At 33.1% G+C, this 20333-nt stretch overlaps 1 protein-coding gene and 1 pseudogene across 1 annotated transcript; both read left to right on the top strand.

Annotated features, from left to right (window-relative positions):
- The first annotated feature begins 420 nt into the window (after positions 1–420).
- LOC128162996 (uncharacterized) overlaps positions 421–20333 on the top strand; it is a 29892-nt pseudogene continuing 9979 nt past the window's right edge.
- Positions 9774–15725, top strand: LOC128162991 (uncharacterized). The gene is made up of 5 exons (XM_052826459.1): positions 9774–10043; positions 10564–10693; positions 11352–11473; positions 12287–12392; positions 15467–15725. The coding sequence occupies exons 1-5, from the start codon at positions 9935–9937 to the stop codon at positions 15651–15653; spliced, it is 654 nt and encodes a 217-aa protein (XP_052682419.1). The 5' UTR covers positions 9774–9934; the 3' UTR covers positions 15654–15725.

The following is a 20333-nucleotide window of genomic DNA, read 5'->3' as shown; positions in this document are numbered from 1 at the left end:
ACTGGATCGATAAATGACCAGGAAACTATTATTATATTCAACGAAGAATTCATTCATATTCAATGAAATTGGATCTCCATACTTCATGATATATTGGGTATTGTCTTCCAAACAAGATGATCTTTATATGACGGCATTTGTTGTGTTTTGAAGAAGTAAATTATTCAGTGTTAAATAAGGAGGAAGTACATTCATACACAATGCCGAAGCCTGGTTAGTGTTACTTGATATCAGTTGATCAGTAGAAATGCAATTTTAAACATGCTTGACTCTTCATCATGAGGGACTGCTCTCTTAAAATTGAGTTTCTGGTTACAGTTCTTTTGCACTTAAATTTTTTAAAAAAGATAATAGAAAGTGCAAAACATTTCCCCTTACGTGGTTTGATAATGATTATACCTAAACTCGTTTCAGGATTCTTCTACTAACAGCTAAGCTGACAACATGCAGTTCCAATTTTTCAACACAGTCATTGTTTGTATTCTTGCATTGTTCCAACTCTCAAGCAACCAACAGCCAGCATGTACAACCTACACCATGAATAAAAAGTTTATCGGGTCACTTCACGATGATCGAGCAAAGCCTCTCTGGGAAATCGAGAAGGAAATTGTTGGTTTGGTCATGCATTTTTGTTTCTCTCAATGTGAGAGAAACCATCGATGCGTCGGGATCGAGATTTGCACGATATGACCAGATTTGTCACGATGCAGGGGATGTTGTGACTGGTACGTGATCGACAAAGATGGAGGACTCCCCAGAAACTCTACCGATGGCTGCAAATATTTTGAACTGGTTTGAATATTTCATTTTTTTTTAAATTTCTCTGCATAGAATATGTAAAGCATGTCTTTTTTTTGTTTTACTTTTTTTATAATGGAAATCTGTTTACAAATAATGATTTCAAACCTAATTTTCCGAGAATAACAAACCTTCCGTAAAATGTAACGATACAATCCTCAACGATTGCTTTTATTGGAAGACCCTTATTATATGCAGTTTGTTTCAGAACTCAAATCAATTCCTACCCAAGTTATACATGTATAACCTGGGTTGGGGCAATTTACGCTTTAAAGTCCGCGAAGCGGATTATACAAAAAGCGTTAATTGCTCCAACCCAGGTTATGCGTGTATAACTTAGGTAGATATTGAGTTATTTCCTTATAATTTTATTTTCTGTAATTTGCTGTACAAATTGAGTCCGTTTTACTTTAAAAAATAATATTAATCTGTTCAAAATTCAAACGTAACGTCAAGCGGATAAGTACGTTTTTGATGGCGTGTCTTGTGACGTACAAACCAGGATATACAAATTTAACTAATGTTTTCTATCCAATCAAATGCCGTATTACAACTAGAATTAAATTGTAATCTTTTATTCGCTGATTTGGCGTTGTTTTACATTGCTAAAATACAATTAAAGAAAAAAATATAGTCCATATTGTTTGTAAAAAGAAATGTTTATACTTTAAACTTTAAATCACAAAAATAAGAAACACAATAAAAGTTTCTGAAAAATTTCAAGGTTTTCTCCTTATTTTCAAATATTTTTGTGACACTAGAAAATCGTATATTTACAGTATGAGGGTAAATCAAAAAACACAAAAACTCTTGCCATGGCTTTATTACTTAACGTCATATCTTTACAAAATTTAAAAATATTATTTAATTAGCTTTCGTTTCAACTAATTTGAAATCAAAAGATATTCTTTTATATCTAAGAATTAATACAATTTAATCCTGCAAAAATAAGGTCACGACGCACGGTCAAACATTTTGTTATGTTGGAAATAAATTATAAATGTCGCAAGTAATATTTTAATAAATTCGGCTTAAAACAAAATGATATTAAAACTTCAAATGATGCATTTTCACGACATTTTACCAAAATACCGTCGGAATTTAGTGGGTTTTTTTTAACAGAATCATTTGCCAGAGACAGATAGTCAACTTTAATCTTGACTAAAAACGTTGACGTCGCCGGAGGTCACAGTGCAACGACAAGAACAAAAAGTATGGATTTAATTCAAGAAAAGGCATATACAAATTGTGAAAATGATCTATAATGCAAATGAAAAGTCAAAACTGTTTTGCACATTAGTGTTTAATTGAGAAAATGACAATTACAAACTGTGATCCATCTCAAAAATCCATTAAACAAAATGCAAATTCAAAGCAGTCCACACGGACCAACAAATAGATAGAGGTAGGATCCAGTGCCTAGGAGGAGTGACAATCCTCTGCTGACCGGTCACACCCGCCGTGTGCTCTTTGTCGTAATCGGGAATTTTTTTTAGAAACGTCCTTAGACAATTGGGTGATTAATGGCCAAGGTGGTCAAGCACTTAGTATAAAAAACGTCAGTCAGCATGCGACCCAGTGGAAGATTGTATTTGCTGACAAGGTCATTGTATTGACCATAGAACTAACGAAAAGATGACTTCAAACGAGACTGTTGATAGCCCTGTTTTATCAACTTGTTTATCAGTAGCTTGCTTCGTCTTAGAACCTGTTCATACGAAGAGCATGTCGTTGCATATCGAATCAACTGAGAGACAAAAACACCATATGAAGGTGATAAAGGTATATTGCTACATAAGCAATGAAAGGTGACTATAGAAAAATTGAAGTCATCGCGTTTATCATAAAGTTTTGTTGTTAGGTTATCATAAATGTCTATGTTCAGTAAAATATCCAAATATGAAAAAGATGACGCAAACTCTGTGGTGTCTTTTATTCAAAGTTCATTGGGATATATCGAGTCGACGTAAGTATGGAAACAATTGTTAATTGATAATACGTCGTCGATAAACCTTAATGTTGAGTTGAAGGCCATAGCGAGTGAATTATTTTTTTTCACGTAAACGTTTTTGAATGAATTTTAATTGTAATACAATTTGTGGGTGTAGTTGTAACCGTATTTTGGACATCAAACAGTCCGAAAGAGAACAGAAAATCGTTAATTATTTAGTCAAAAAGATTAGTATCGTCATCTGACGTTTAGGTTTTTTTCTAATTATAAACTATGAACTACATGATTAAAAATATTAAAAGCTGAAAAAATTACTCGATTCTCGAGCAAGTGTGAGCCAATAGGATGTTAAGTTGTTGAGTGCCATCTTGAATTGTAAGGTGAAAGGCAAAGAGACTAGGCGTGATATAAAGAAGGGGTTTTTCTATAAACTGTGCGTCATCTTGACGTCATGTTTTACCATGCTTTGTGGTGACAAAACATGTTGTTTTTATTTTCGGGTATCAAAACTACATTTTCATCAAATGTTAAACTTCATTTATCAATATAATAGGCGCTGATGCCTACAATAATCTGTTAGATATGACTTTAATGAAATGTATTTGTCATAATTAAAGAGTCACATTCTTTTTTTGATTGACCCTCGTATATCATTATGATTTGCTTTGAAACTGTCAATAAACAAATCAATTACATTTCATTGAAGCATGAATTATCAGGAGTTGTGTGAATTGTAGAAGGAAAGTGAACAACATTTAACCCTGAATATTTAATTATTTGCCACCATCCATTAAGTTGATATGCATTGGAAAGGTATTTAGATGCAATGCAATATAACGATCTATAATACTTTTGAAAAGATTTAAACAATCTAGTCAAGTTTTGTAAAAGACTACATTTAACATCCAAACAGATTGTAAAAAATATATTAAAACATTTCTTTACTTTATAGATCCACTTTAATTGTAAAATCTATTTAAATAATGTATAAAGACACCCGCATATATTTATTGCTGTACATTAGTGTTAGTTATCATTATCCGCAACGTTATTCTTTACAATCCAATCCTATCGTATCGTGTACACTACGGCCAACGCGGTTTGCGTATTTACCGCGAGTCCTCGTGGTGTGAAATTGATCGCGGTTTAGCACAGGTAACTCGGGTAAAACCGCGCATCCTCGCGGTACAGCTTCTCACCTTGTCCACACCGTCGCGGTACTGTGAAACCAGTCCCAGGTGAAAACTATTCTTGTTTTTAATGCGAGTTACCTCCCCAATTTCTTCTCATACGGGAAATATAGAATTTATAAATATTAGTTCATATTCATTTGTTTTATAAATGAAGCTGATTGTAACAATTTATTTTTATTATTTTAAAAAAGTCGGAGAATTAAAAGGAACGTGTCATTATCCTAATACAGAATTTTGTAAACTATTTTGTATACTTGATAGCGTTACATATAAATTAATTTTGGCACATTCATCGCTGGTTATCAATTCATTTGATTAATTATTTAATAAACATCTCATCAAAACAATCTTTTATAGTTTATTTTTACCTATAAAATATACCTTACACCTGGTCATTTCTCTTAAATACGTTTAAAGAATTCATTTAATGAATTACAAAGTACATGTAAATATAAAATGCTTTAAATTGCACTCGCTTATCACCGCTGCGACCCGAGATCAATCCCCGTGATGGACATTGGTTGAATGAATATGCATGTTGCCGCTTTGACACGAGGGTTTTCTCCGGGCATTCCGGCTTTCTCCCACATCGATGACCCCCTCGCTTGACATCCGTGGTAGAAAGATATTAACATAAGTTGTATAACTTGTTTATCAATCGTTTAAAAAAAAAAGGTTTAATCAGTTTAAGAAAACGTTAGTGATAAAATCTTTTTTTTTTAAATGATTTTCCTATCTGATCTAGCACAAGTATAATGTTTAGTGGGTTGCCCAATATTTTTGTTGGTCGTTCAACACACGGGATTTAAAAATTTGAATATTCATCTATTCTGGAGTGTCCATCACACATTAAAATTTCGCAGTGTCAATTGACCAACAGAGAAAGGTGAATTGCGTAACATTACGTATACAGTATGTGTATACTGAATTTGGGTGGTTGCCGTCGGGATGGGTGACCTGCAGCAATTAGTGTGACTTGGGGTCCGCTAAATGAAGTAAATAGTCTGTTCTTACAAACAGTAAAACTTTATTGATAGAATAATTCAATTTCAAACAAATGAAAATTTGTTTTTCAATTTAAATTCAAAGAAATTAGAGAGAGATGTCGCAACATTCGATAAGATTTCTCACGGCACTTGGTCAGAGCACGGGTGCTGTCACAGACTGGAAGTGTTATGCAATAGTTATACACACCCGTAAACGCAGGGATAGCTTTTCAATAAATTGTGCTGTACTTGTGATTTTCTATATACCTGTCTGAATCATGCATAATTTTATTTTTATGCAGTAGAGATAGAAAGCGCGTATGATCATGGACTTGTATATATACGTCCCTGGCATGATATATATTTTTGAATACGCCCGTTACGAAAACATTTGCTCTTATGTGCATTTCAATTAGAATTCCGTACAGCTTCTCACCTTGGCCACACCGTCGCGGTACTGTGAAACCAGTCCCAGACTTTTCTTGTTTTTTAACGCGAGTTACCTCCCCCAATTTCTTCTCATACGGGAAATATGATTGAGAGAATTAATGAATATTAATTCATAATCCTTTACTTTATAAAAGGAGTTGATTGTTACAATTTATTATTATTTAATAAAAAGTGGGAGAAATAAAAGGAAGGTGTAATTATGCTAATACAGAATTTTGTATACTATGTTGTATACTCTATAGCGTTACATATAAATTAATCTTGGCACATTCATCGCTGACAATTCTTGGTACTAGTATTCAATGAATTTGATCGATAATTATATACCCGGTAATAAACACTTCACCAAAATATCTTATTTCGCCTTGAGAAAGTAATACTTATTAGCGTTTCATTTACAATCTTTCATATTTAAATCTTACTTTAAAACATACCTTACACTTGGTCATTTCTCTTAAATACATTTAAAAAATTCGTTAAATGAATAACAAAATACATGTAGATATATAAAATGTTTTAAAGTGCACTCGCTCATCACCGCTGCGACCCGAGTTCTATCCCCGTGATCGACATTAGTTGAATAGATATGCTGGTTGCCCGCTTGGACACGTGGGTTTTCTCTGAGCACTCCGGCTTTCTCCAACATCGATGACCCCCTCGCGATAACATCCGTGCCAACGAAAGATATTAATATAAGTTGTATAACTTGTTTATCAAACGTTTAAAAAAAAAAGAAGGTCCAATCAATTTACGAAAATGCTAATGTTAAAATCGTGTGTATTTAAAAACTGACTTTCCTATCCGATCTAGCAAAAGTATGATGTTCAGTGGGTCGCCCAATATTTATGTTTGTTCAAAACCCGGGATTTAAACATGTGAATGATCATAAATGTTAATGATATACTTTATACTCGATTGAAATACAATTAACGAACAGACTATAATCAGGGTTAATCAGGAATGGAGAGAGTAATTGAGAACACAGCTAACGTAAATTGTATATACACATCTAGTATTTGTACTTTTTAAAAAAGTAAAAATGTGATTGTTTGAATGAATGTAAGTTTTGAATCATCATGGGAATCATATAAACACAGATGTGTGTTTTGTGCATAAGTAAAAAAAAATAAATCTTAACGCGATATGTGGTATATTATTTATTCCCCTAGCCTTGTTAAAATTAAGAAAGTTTAAATTTTCAATTTTCTTAGAATTTTATATATTTTGAATTTGGGCAGAGAGAGAGAGTTGTCTCAGTATTCGATAAGATTTCTCATGGCACGTGTTCAGAGCACGGGTGCTGTCACAGACAGGAAGTGTTATGTAATAGTTATACACACCCGTAAACACAGGGATAGTTTTTCTATAAATTGTGTCATAGTTGTGATTTTCTATATACATGTCTGAATCGGGCATTATTTTATCTTCATGCAGTAAAGTTAGAAGGCGCGTATGATCAGGGACTTTAATATATACGTCCCTGGTATGATATTTCTGAAAACGCCCGTTACGGAAACATGTGCAATTATGTGAATCTCAATCTGAATACCGTTATGGCTACATGTACTTCTTAAGCAGTTCACATAAAACATTAGATATTTGAAATGAGAGAGAGAGAGAGAGAAAGTGAGAGAGAGAGGGTCTCAACATTGGATAAGATTTCTTACGGCACGTGTTCAGAACACGGTTGCTGTCACAGACAGGAAGTGTTATGTAATAGTTACACACCCGTATACACAGGGATAACTGAATTTTTAATGTGCCTGTTTGAATTATGCATTATTTTGTGTTCGAATACAGGCGGTCTACCTAAAGCGCGTACAATATTTATTGTCGCTTTCCTATATATAAAAACGCGTAATTGTATGCCATATACCAAAACCCTTAAATATTTTATTTTCTTCTGAAAACGGCTACACGCATAAATACGTTACAGGAAACTTTGATCGCTCAAAGTGAGTCTCCGGTCCAAATTTTGCCCCAATATTACTAAGCAAATCTACTCTCTTGATCTCTCAAAACCCTTGACCCCTCGAATTCAAACTGTAGTCCCGTTATTCATTATCTAATGTTTTTTTTTACTCTCGATACCCCGAAGTGGCCGGTATATGCAAGCGTTACCTAATGTTAACACCTACTTGGTCACTCAAAAGGCCCAAGCCGTTAGACGCGGGACCAGTGTAACGGGATTTTCTTCAGGTGACACTTGTCATGCAAGGTGATAATTGTTCCATGATTGACCATACCGTTGGCTTAACTATAATTAACACCGACCGTCTTAAGATAATTTACATAAATGTTCCTAAAATTTTATTTATTTAAAACGAGAGAGAGAGATAGAGAGAGAGAGTGAGAGAGAGATAAAGAGAAAGGGGAAAACAAACAAGTTGAGTTGATGCCTACGGTAACGACCTTATAATATTATATCGCGGAATATTTGTCTTTTATAAATCTGTGGCATTTTTTAACTAATCATATGCAAAAAAGAATACTTTAAAATATTACATTTTTTTAGGTACACGTATATGCATGATTTGCGTAATACATTGATATGTTTGGGACTCTTATACAATATTAACAAGATACATGCAGCGATTGTTTCCCAGAAATTTATGTTAAAAACAATTCAAAGATCTTGTAATATTTATTTCTAAATTCTAACAAAATTTAAAACAGCGCTTTTTTTCTTCTTCTCGGTTTAATCACTGATACAGAAACACACACCTGTTACGGTGTCTTACACCATCGCGGTAAAATCGTGGCCCCGCGATCACCGCGATGATAATACCGCGACGGTGTATCGCGGAAAAAATTAAAACACCACCACGGTGTCGCGGGAAAATACGGGATCCGCGTTGGCTGTAGTGTATCAATCCTATCGTATCGTGCATGCATACTGTCCTATTGTGCGTTAACCCTATCCTATCGGGCGTTAATCCTATCAGGTTTATCGTATAATTTTAACTTTGTTTTTCATTTATCCAATTAAACGGTTAATCGTTTCATGTCTTTTGATAAGCAAATACATTTATTTCAAAGTTACAAGTCGTTCAGTGCAGCGTATACGTAAATTTATCGAACAAGAAATGGAAAACCCTATCAAGCCTTCTATCATGATACTTAATTTTTAATTCTTTAGATCAAAATTAACCAATATTACATGTAAATCATATCTGTAAGCAGTGGAAGTGAAAAATTAAAGTAAATAAACTATAGAAGATCTTAAGAATAAGGTAACATATTTACCTGCATATCGATTATACTAAATCGTACGCGGAGTGTATACCTGCGTAAACATTAACTTGTATGCAAAATATAAATTGTTTTTTATGCATCATATTTTACAGAAACGTATTTGTGATAAAATTTATATCTAATTAAAACCAGAGTTGTATTTTAATTGAACCCGTTATTTTCCGTGTGATATTTGATCTCGGGCTGAAATGTCCCAGGCGATCGGCTTAGGTGTGGGGTAATGAAAACAATGTTTAACTTAATACTTATTTAACTTATTTGCAATATAACTCGTTTTGAATGCATCATTTTTATACAAAAATAAATGTATTTATGATAGATATTATATTTATTTAGAACAAGAGTTGTATTTTCATTTAACCCGCTATTTTCCACGTGATTTGATCACGGGCTGATATGTTCGCAGCGATCGACTAGGGTGTCAGTGTTTAATACAGAAATTTTTTTGATCATTCTAGCTCATAATTTTTGTAAAAAAAATTAACTGGTCATATTAATCCATTCTATAAATGATGCTACCATAATTAAAAACTCGGCAATTGTTGATAACAAGAAATAACAATAACATTAATGTTGGATTTTTAAACTTATGTGAACAAAGGGTATGATACTTGGGTTTAAGAATTTGTTTTTTTTAAATAAGATTTAGAGAATATAAACCTATGTAACATACATGTACATCACTTCTAGTGGGTCGTGTATAAATGTATGCTATGTATCACTTAAAGGACGTACCCCAATGTTACTTGATAACAATGACAGGCGTTTAACGGATAAACAGTATTATATGTAAGTTAGATCTGACGATTTAAAATTTTATTTTAGATTACGTGTTTTTAATTCAATCAATTCTAAATAGTACGCAGCGCGTGCTGACTTGATATATTTTCATAGATTCAACAAAAATTCTTTTAATTTTTTTTTTTTTTTTTTTTTTTTTTACAAATGTTAGATAGAAATCGCATAATACAGACCAAAATTCTGAGCCAGCAATATTATTACAAAGAAAAAAGCTACACGTAGATAATTGATCCACTTTTCCGTTTTCATAAATTGGTGGTGACATTTATATTTATTCTGTTATCATAAAAAGCAATCATAAAAAGTCAAACCCCTTCTCACGACGCGCATCCTCAATTTGTTCGAGGAAGAACCCAATTGACATTTATATTATGTAAACTATCGAAATCAGCAGTGAGTTATTTAAGCTAAATGGATAATTTTCAACAATTTGCACGTTTTAACTTGATTTCGAGAATATATAAAAGGAAATGAAGTTCAAACTTTGAACAACGGCAAAAATGGAACTCATAAGGTCCTGTTTTTATTTTCTCTTATTTGTCTACTTTGGAGCGCAAGGTTTTTCATTTGATGATCACCTTAGGATAAGGACGGTTCAGAGAAATGAAGGTATGTAATCAAAATAGAGGGATTTCAATGAAAGGTCAGTTCATCAAGATATGATATTTCTTAAAATATGTTTATTGATTATTAAAATATATTGCCCCCTTCGGTGTTCAGAAAATGCACGTATATGATTAAACCATTACATCTTTTGCTTATAATTTATGGTTATTTTGGCACCATACAATGTTAACAAAACATTTTCTTTTAAATCAATGAAACTGCTTTGATAATTGTGTATATCTGTATTTTCTTTAAATTCTGATTTGTTGAAAATCCGTTTTGTTTTGGTTTTTGTTTTTTTGGTTTACGACAATTTCTTTCATGATTTTTACCTGATACTAATAAACTGTTACGATTCAAATAATTTTCCAATTCAATCAATTTTTTTCGTATTTTTTACCAGATACTAGTAAACTGTTAAGTTTCAATCAATTTTTGCTCGAAACTCTTTAATAAAGGCATCAAATTATCTTGTTTTGCCAATACATTTAATAATCATCTTTTTACTCGTTTCACTCAATAGGTCAAGACAATTGTCTGACGGTTGAGCGGATGGGAGCTTGTATGCGCGGAAAGGTTGGCGATCCACCTTTCAACAAGACATCCGATGGAACAATCGTATTCGCCGAAAATGTCTTTTCTCGTGCGTGCAGGTAAACAAAGCAATCTTTTTTACTGAAATCTAAGGCATGCTGGTATTGTGACAACGTTTGATTTTTTTTAACAGACTCATGTGTCGAGTTAATATAACTAAAGTAACTTCTTTAATTTGTTTGTGAAATAAATCGATGCCTTTCATTCACAAAATAAAAGCTAAACTGCTGGGAAATGTCATTAACATAACACTCAGTTATCTTTGCTCACAATTCACACAAAGTCAAAGTTCATCGTTCATAACATTTAACATATTTGCAAATGTGAATAATACTATTTTATGTTTATTGTTTTTATTTGCTTCTGACAAAAATTGATGTTTTATGATACAGTGACAAATTTATGGTAAATGATTCAGTAAAAAAAATGATTGTATATAGTTCAGTGACAAATTGATGGTAAATGATTCAGTGAAAAATTGATAAAAAGTTTATACTAAATGAATCATAGATGAATTGACTCTAGATTATTCAGAGACAAGTTAATACATATATATTAAATTCAAGATTTTTAAGCTAGGAAACCTCAAAATAATTATAACTACATTAAGTTAGTTATGTTGATCAAATCCGTAGCAGCAAACAAAAGAACAAATTGGAATTTTTTGAACGATAAGAATATGTTGTCGAGGTTATTTCTTTCTTTTTTTTTGTTTAGCTTATTTACTGAACTAAGTAAGTGCTACAACAGCTTTGGACTCACCGACTGCGATCCACTACTGCCCATCTATGTCAAGAAGTCACGTGATGTGGCAAATTTGGTTTGTCGTAATGAAGACAGTAAGCTTGCATTTTATAAATAAACTTGTGAAAACGTTAAACGGCAATATAGAACTTCTAATTTATAGATCTAACCCAAAGCAAAACCTTTAATGTTGGATGGTCATAATTTTGAGCTGAAACTGTTATTGTTGTATTTCATATCTTTATTACTCAGTGAAAGCCTACTCAAAACTCTACCGGTTTCATTGTAATCTTCAAGAGTTTTATTCTTTTCGGTGTTTCTTTTTTACTTATCAAACAAACGTTGATCTATAACAAAGAACGTAGATCCAGTTGTTTGTTTAGACCTTGCCGAGTTTAGTTAATATTGAATAATAAAACTCCTTTTTTAATTCTTTTTAAATAATAATTTTGGTAGTTATATACAGGGACTTGTACATTGTTTATTCTAATTTTCACAAAAAAAATGTTACGTAGAAATGAAAAAAAAAACATTGGTAGTCTCAATAATTTCCGCGTTTTTTAATTATTTTTAATTACTCAGCACAATGCTTAATTGTCTGTGTTTCTTTTTTACTATTCAAATAAAAGTTGATTTATAACCAAGAACGTAGATCCAGTTGTTTGTTTAGTCCTTGCCAAGTTTAGTTAATATTGATTCATTAAACTTGTTCCATGTCCGGTATAAAAACACAAACTTACATCTCATTTTAACGGTATGTGCCATTTTTCCTCCTTTATATTTAACTTATTTTAAATTGTGTAACGGCTTTTGCATCAAAATCATATAGCTGTCATGAAACACACCGATACTGGTATAGTTGATGAACTAAGCAAATGTTGACAAACTTTATTTTTTTTACTCATCAGATTGGACTTCGCTGTTAGGATGTATGAATAAGAGGACTTTTCAGACTGCAGTTATAACCTTGGCAAACTCCGACAACGAACAAGTCAATGCTGAAAATATATGCTCGTATGTTCAGATTACATATAACTATATCAAAGGAATTCTGATGATCAAAAACAAAACTGTTTGCAAAGACAATAGATATACATATATTTACGAAAACCATAATCATTTTACAATTTTTTTTTGTCATTTACATCTATATTTGCTGGTTTCTCAACCTTTGATCATCATTGGTTATCAACAAATTAACGAAAATATTGATATTTTCATCAAAAATATTTTTTAAACTAAAAAAAACTGACAAATATAAAATTTATTTAGGAAACCCATGTTTTGTTTTGTTTGGTCATTCAAAGCTAACTTTGTTAACTTTTCAATCATTCTTCATCATTGCATGCATCTTCGCTAGCCAAATGTTCCATTCGTTTTAAGCTCACCTAAGCTGAAAGCTCAAGTGAGCTATTCTGATCACATTTTGTCTCTCGACCGTCTGTCCGTCCGTCTGACCGTAATTTTTTCACATTTTCAACATCTTCTTCAGAACCGCTGGGCCAATTTCAACCAAACTTGGCACAATCCACCCTTAAGCAAATGGGAATAAGGACCACATACTTCTATTAAGGGGAGATAATTAGGAATAATTGAACATTTTTGAAAAATCTTTAAAAATCTTTTTCTCAAGAACCATTTGGCCAAGAAAGCTGAAATTTTTGTGAAAAGCGTAGATTCAAAGTTGTGTAAATTATCAACCCCAGGGGGAGAATGGGGCCACTTTTGGGGGTCGAAGTTTACATAGGAATATATAGAGTAAATCTTTAAAAATCGTATTCTCATCAACCATTCGTCGGCCAGGAAAGCAAGCTGAAACTTGTGTGGAAGCATCCCCAGGTAGTGTAGTTGTGAAAATTACGACCTCCGGGGGTAGGATTAGGCATCAATGGGGGGGGGGGGTCGATATTTTTACATTGAAATAAACATTAGAGTAAATCCTTAAAAATCTTCTTCTCAGAAACCAATCAGCCAGGAAAGCTGAAACTTATGTGGAGACATCCTTAAGTAGTGTAGATTAAAAGCTGTGTAAATCATAACTCCCGGGGGTATGGCGGGCCCACAATAGGCGTGGGGGGTTAGAATGTTTACATAGGAATGTATCGGGTAAACATAGGAGTATATAGTGAACAGTCTGTTAAAATCTTCTCAGAAACTAATCAACCAGGAAAGCTGATACTTATGTGGAAGCATTGTCAGGTTGTGTAGATTCAAGCTTATTCAAATCATGTTCCGCGGGAGTAGGATGGGGTCACAACAGGGGGAGGACAAATTTTTATTTAGGAATATATTAAGGAAAATCTGAAGATCTTCTAAAAAAAATATTTGCCTAGAAAAGCTGTAACTTAAGTAAAAGCAACACTGATAGTGTGGATTCACATTCGTTAAAATCAAAATTTTGATGAGTAGGATGGGGCCACATTGGGGATCGAGTTGTACAAAGGAACACATTTTAATTATTCACAAAAACTGAAATGTTATCATGTATGGTTTTACTTATATGCAAGAATTTTTACATATTGCTAATTCTTTAAAATTTCTTTAAAAGACTTTCGCTCCTGGACGATTCTTGGGCCTCAGAAAGGGGTTCAGAGTGTGATGTAGGTTTATATTCCGTTTGTAAACAATTGTTTAGGATCTTTTGAGAACTAAAATGCTTAACATGTGATATGACTATATATACATGTACACAAGAGGCCCTGTAGCCACATCGCTCAACTGAAGAACAGTGCCTTGTAACATTCTATTTTGTAGCATATTTGCTATTTCTATTGACAATTTAGAATCTACGCTGTTTGAGGATCCTTGCAGAGTAGTCACACAGACTGTAGCAAAGACGTTGTCCATACACATTTCTATGTTAAACTGTATCCCCGTCGCGGGACCCTTGTATGAGTCCGGTAGTTACAGCTTCATCCATTTAGAATTTAAATTATTTAAAGATGCTTGCACAGTTATCTTACAATGTGAAGCATTGTAGTTCTCCAGAAGATTTTTAAACAGTTTTTATTGAACCCCTTCTGGGGCCCCAGTATTAGATCGAGGGTCACGGTTTTAATAATTTAAACACTGTTTGAGGATGCTTTAATAGTTATCTGACAAATTAAAGCTATGTTCTACAGAAGAAGATTTTTTAAACATTTTCGACATATTCTTCTATGACTTCTACGTTAACTTCTGAACCCATCTTGGGTCTTTGGTATTAGTTCAGGGATCACTACCGGTATTATTTTTTAATTTACATCATCCAAAGTTACATGCATAATTTTTTCACTTGAACCTTAGGTTCAGGTGAACTAAAAAGAGCTAGGTCTGCTATATTTATATTTTTTTGGGTTGGTGCAGTTGAAATATCAAGCTTCATAATAATATGTATCAATTGGTTCTCTGTAAATCATCTTTACACGGCTTTTTTTTTCAAATATGCAAAGTGAATCATTTTTGTTCTTTAAATCATTGCGAATCAGTACAAATGGGTACAAGCATATCATTAGACCCCTTCCAGTTCTAAATCTGTTTGGGGTAACTAGTTTGATGATATACAGTTTGAAATACTTTTTTGGTGATTCGTGAGAGCATATGAAGATAGCGAGCTTTGTTAAAAAAAACACAATTTACGGCAGCGTTTTTCTTTCTTTTCTTTTTTTTTTTAAATATTTTTCAAATACATCAATTAGGGAATATTTGTTAACCGGGTTTTCCAATGGAAAAATCCACTGTACGGATAACTCCTCCTACAGTTTTCAAGATAGGAAGTTGTTCTTTAGCAGATCCATTGTACATATATGAGAGGTGTGCATATTGCTAGGATTTTGATTTCTGATTATTTATGAAAAAAATACCAGCTTTTGAACTTAGTCATTATTTTGCAAAATATTGCATATAGGGTACTCCATTTCACTGGATACGGGTTGACATGGATTATTGATACAGTTCACATAAAAGAAAACCCGGTTTGCTGTCACATTGACAGCTTTTCACTTGTTTTATTATTTCAAGCAATGGAATGTAGAGGATGCATTTGACTCTCTCTATACATATGTAGTGAAAGCGCAATCAATAACTGATATTTTTTTTTTCTTATCAAGGACTGCAAATGAAAAACTAAATGAATTCCTGCAATCTACACGTACAGCTTGTGGAGAGGAAGACTATACAACGATAAAGACGGCGCTAAGCAGAGATGCCTTCGTCTTAGTTAGTACATTCGGGATCCCGCGTTACCCCGAGCAATGTGACTTTCAAGTTGACGAGACGCCTTTGTCTGCTCTGTAAAGATGCCGAAGCTGATCCATGATGAAACTGATTTCATGAACGACAACCGACTGAATTGAATCTTAAATAAATATCACATCAATTAATTGGTTCTTGGGTTTTTTTTCAATTTAAAAAAAATATTTTGGTTGTCTGTATTTTTCCCCCTTGTAGTTGAGTTTTTTTAACGAGAGCCACTACTGGCTCTAAAAAGTACTGAAAGTGCCATTTTTTACTGATAATTTTTAACATTTACTGATGTTGTACTGTTAGTGCTGAGAATTGCTGATATTTTCTGTTAATTTTACTGCTGTTACTGATAATTGTTGTTGGTTCTGATATCTACTGATATTTACTGATGCTTTTGCTGTGAGCTCTGATAATTACTGACATTTACTGAGATTTGCTGTTGGTACTGAGAATTGCTGATAATTACTGAGAATATTTTAAGGCCCAAAACATTGTCTTTTAATTATTAAATAACACATGTTTCAGATCTAACACAATTTATTTCATTATATATTCTTAAGTTTTATTTATTTGATATTTAGCTTCTTTTGAACTTCGGAAACTCACAGATCACATTTTAGACAATATTAGAAAGCCGGTCAAAAATTGGTACTTAAACTAAAGGCAGACTCCACAAAAATTTTAATGTCTAAATGCGGTGGACATTCTTTTCTTCAACAATGAAAAACCCAATAATTCTTAACATGATTGTTTTTCTTTTCAAAATAGAGAGATACCCGGTCAGGACTTTATAATGTTGAGGTTTTACTTCACAGAAAGATTAGCGAGGCAGTATCTGTGTATAGTATACATACTTTCAGCAGATCAAGAGGTTTGAATGTCGCAATTCAACCTTGTAAATTGTCAGTCTGGCACCTTGTGAATGACATTACGTAATATCAGTATACAGGAATCCATGATCTTGAGAATATTTATTCAAAGAGAAAAGTATTATTTTTATTGACAACATTATAAATAACGTATTAGAGTGATTTTCATATCCATCATCTTATTTGTTCCGCATTCAATTTATTAAAAAAAAGTTGGATAAATAATCTCTCTCTCTGAAATCAAAATAGGTAACAATCGGCGAAGAATAATTTTTGTTGTCCGACCTTTCACTCTTTCTCTTTAAATACATATGTAATATATCTTCTGTTGCACGGCTAAGTAATGTTGTCATGATCTTGTAAATATGCCCACCCTGCTCTCTCTCTCTCCCTCTCTCTCTCTCTCTCTCTTTCTCTCTCTCTCTCTCTCTCTCTCTCTCTCTCTCTCTCTCTCTCTCTCTCTCTCTCTCTCTCTCTCTCTCTCTCTCTTGCTCGCATATATTATCTAGTCCTAAAATTTGAGTGTCCGAGTCAAAATGGCATAACGGCATTAGCACGATAAAGTTCTATTTCAGCATCACAACCGCCATTTCAAACACAGATTTCGAGTGTAAACTTTTCTAAGACTACAAAGAACACCAGCTTAATATAGTGAAAAAGTGTTACGGCTTATCATGCTGTAATTCTCTCTCTCCCTCCCTCCCTCCCCCCCTCTCTCTCTCTCTCTCTCTCTCTCTCTCTCTCTCTCTCTCTCTCTCTCTCTCAGATAATCTATTATAACGTATTTTGAGGCATCAATGCAGAAAGGCATAAGCATGATTTTGTCCCATTACAGTATCATAACCACCGATTGCAACAGCGATTTGATTGAAACCTCTCTCTCTCTCTCTCTCTCTCTCTCTCTCTCTCTCTCTCTCTCTCTCTCTCTCTCTCTCTCTCTCATTGATAATTTATTCATGCACTTGTATGCAGTTATATGACAAGCGGCTATATAATTCTGAAAAGAAGACACACAATTTAACTGATTTTCCTTAATCTATGAACGCTTAGATATTTTATCTCCACGCCTAAAAGCAAGCAGAAAAAAATATTTTGTATGTCTGGGATTAAGAAAAACCTCAGAAATAACAGAGAGCACTCAGACTTTACACATGACAGGGTGACCACGGCAAGGTGTGAAACTTGACCACCTGTGTATATGTCTGGCAGTCGCTGAAAAGATTCTATTGTATGTCTGGGATCAAGAAACCCTCAGAACTAACAGACAGCGCTCAGAATATATACACGACAGAGTGACCGTGGCAAGGTGTGAAAATTGTCCACCTGTATATATGTCTTGCAGCCTCAGAATAAACAAATATAAATGGCCGGGAAATACAATGTGAAACAAAAGTGTTTGATTTTATTTTGAAAACAAAATTAGTGATTATGGCCGGGATAAAAACATCTTAAGTTTATAATTATAAATATTTAACACGGTTCAATTAAAAAGTTGATCGCTCAAAATTTAGAATCATTAAATAGATGTTTATCAATTACATAAAGTGGTTAAAATCTTTATATTTTTTTTACTATGGATTGTTTTATATATACAATGTAACACTGTAGTATCGAGTGGATTGGCGCACGGGGATGGGATATATAGCAATTCTACAATTTCTACATTCATTTATTTATGTGCTGAATTGTGTTAATCAGCTAAAATAAAACTTAGAACAAGAACAAACAGAAAAAAATATGCATTGAAATAAATAAGCAGATTATAAGAAGAATAATCAAATCTAATTTGTGTGGTTGTAAAAAAGAAGTTACTGCTGATAAAACTTTAGTTAGATCTTACACATTTCTTTTTAAAAAATGCCCGGTATTTGTTTACCGATAATTTTAAATAAATATAATTTGCATGTTACAATAATTAAAATTAATGTTTTAAAAATCCCCTGCCTGTAATTCTCAGTAATTATCAGCAATTCTCAGTACCAACAGTAAATCTCAGTAAATATCAGTAATTATCAGAGCTCACAGCAAAAGCATCAGTTAATATCAGTAAATATCAGAATCAACAGCAATTATCAGTAACAGCAGTAAAATTATCAGTAAATATCAGCAATTCTCAGCACTAACAGTACAATATCAGTAAATATCAGAAATTATCAGTAAAAAATGGCACTTTCAGTACTTTTTATAGCCAGTAGTGTCGAGAGTGTCACTGAGACCGATTTGATCTTGGCCTTTCTCTGGCGATTCACATGCACAGTTTGTACATTGAATTCATCTAAACCCGAGAGTATCGACTAAAAACAACATTTCAAGCTAATATTGGAACACATTTCATATGAGTTGATTTTTAGTAGGTCCTTTATTCACTATATTTACATGTTCAAGCACTCTGGTTTCAGATAACATTTATGCAGAATAATCAGCACTAAGTCTTTCTTTCACTCGGAATTCCAATACGATGTGTTAGCTTTTGGTACTGATCTTTTTTCCCCACAAATTGAATTACAAAATTCTCTACATTTTAAACTGTCAAATCTTGCAATGTTTTTATTGTACACTGATAAAAGATGCACTTGATTGTCAAACCACATTTTTAATTACATTAATGATAAATAGACAATGTTTTAATCACATAACTTTTAAATATAAAAATATGATACTGTCTTGAGTCATTTGTAGAACAAATAATATGGAATCATTACAAACTTCCCCTCGATTGTCACTTTATGTTCTGAATAATTTTAAATTTCCATGCATGTTCTTTAGGCGTTCACTGTTTTGGCAGTGCGGTTTAGGTACGGACCCTGAAACGTACTACTACACCAAAATGTTTCGTGTAAACCGTTTAGCGTTTCGTGTAAACCGTTTAGCGTTTCGTGTGAATCGTGAAGCGTTTCGTGTAAACCGTTTAGCGTTTCGGGCAAAGCGCGCAGCGTTTCGGGCAAAGCATGTAAATCATTTCGAGCAAAGCGTGCGAGAACCGTGTGAAACGTTCATCAGATTTCATTCGGAACTCTCTGAGAATTTAATTGTTTCAAAATGGCGCCCGTGTTTTACATTACTTTAAACTGTTTGTGATTGGTAAAACTGTTTAGTAGGTATTCTCATGAAAAAAAATCTAAAAGAAATTATATCATACTTATCGTGTTTACAAAATTGAATTAATTTTCAACAAACAAAAGAAAGGTACCTGTATTAAAGGAAGACTAGTTACAGAGAACATGTACATAACATTTCTATACGATGTTTCATTACTCCTACAATATGAAATTAGCCATACATAAAAAATATTAAATACAGTTAGCAAATCATAACTTTATTTATCTACATCGATAGCTCTTACTGAGACTATATTTGGCTGTGTACAACGAGCACACATAACCTCGGCCATCGGGTAAGACCTGCACCTGGCTGAACCTGTCAATCAAACTCTGTGTATTTGTTTTCATTGGATGGTCACGCGTCTCCTTTTTTTCAGTAGCCAATAGAAATTTAATGACTTCAAGGTAGTCGGAATCAGAATTTGATGAAGCAAACAATCTAAATGATAGGAACATTAACAATTATTTGAACAAAATTAAACGTAAATATAAAACAAAAAATTACTGTTTATTTCTATCAAATGCGGGAAGTAAATTCTTTGGAATCCCGATTAAGAATATGTCTACAAGTAATTATTTTAATTATTTAAAAACTGTTAACGGAAAACAGCAACTCTTAGAAGTAATCAATACACAGTGATTTGCCTACTTTGTACATGTACATATGCAATTTATTATTATGGAAATCTATATGCATGGCACTTAATTCAAATAGATTATGATAGATACACTGTCCGCCGTTATACGGGGCGCCGGTTATG

Source organism: Crassostrea angulata, chromosome 9 (genome assembly GCF_025612915.1).
Source record: "Crassostrea angulata isolate pt1a10 chromosome 9, ASM2561291v2, whole genome shotgun sequence".
Lineage (NCBI taxonomy): Eukaryota > Metazoa > Mollusca > Bivalvia > Ostreida > Ostreidae > Magallana > Magallana angulata.
This window is presented reverse-complemented; position numbering and strand designations above follow the sequence as displayed.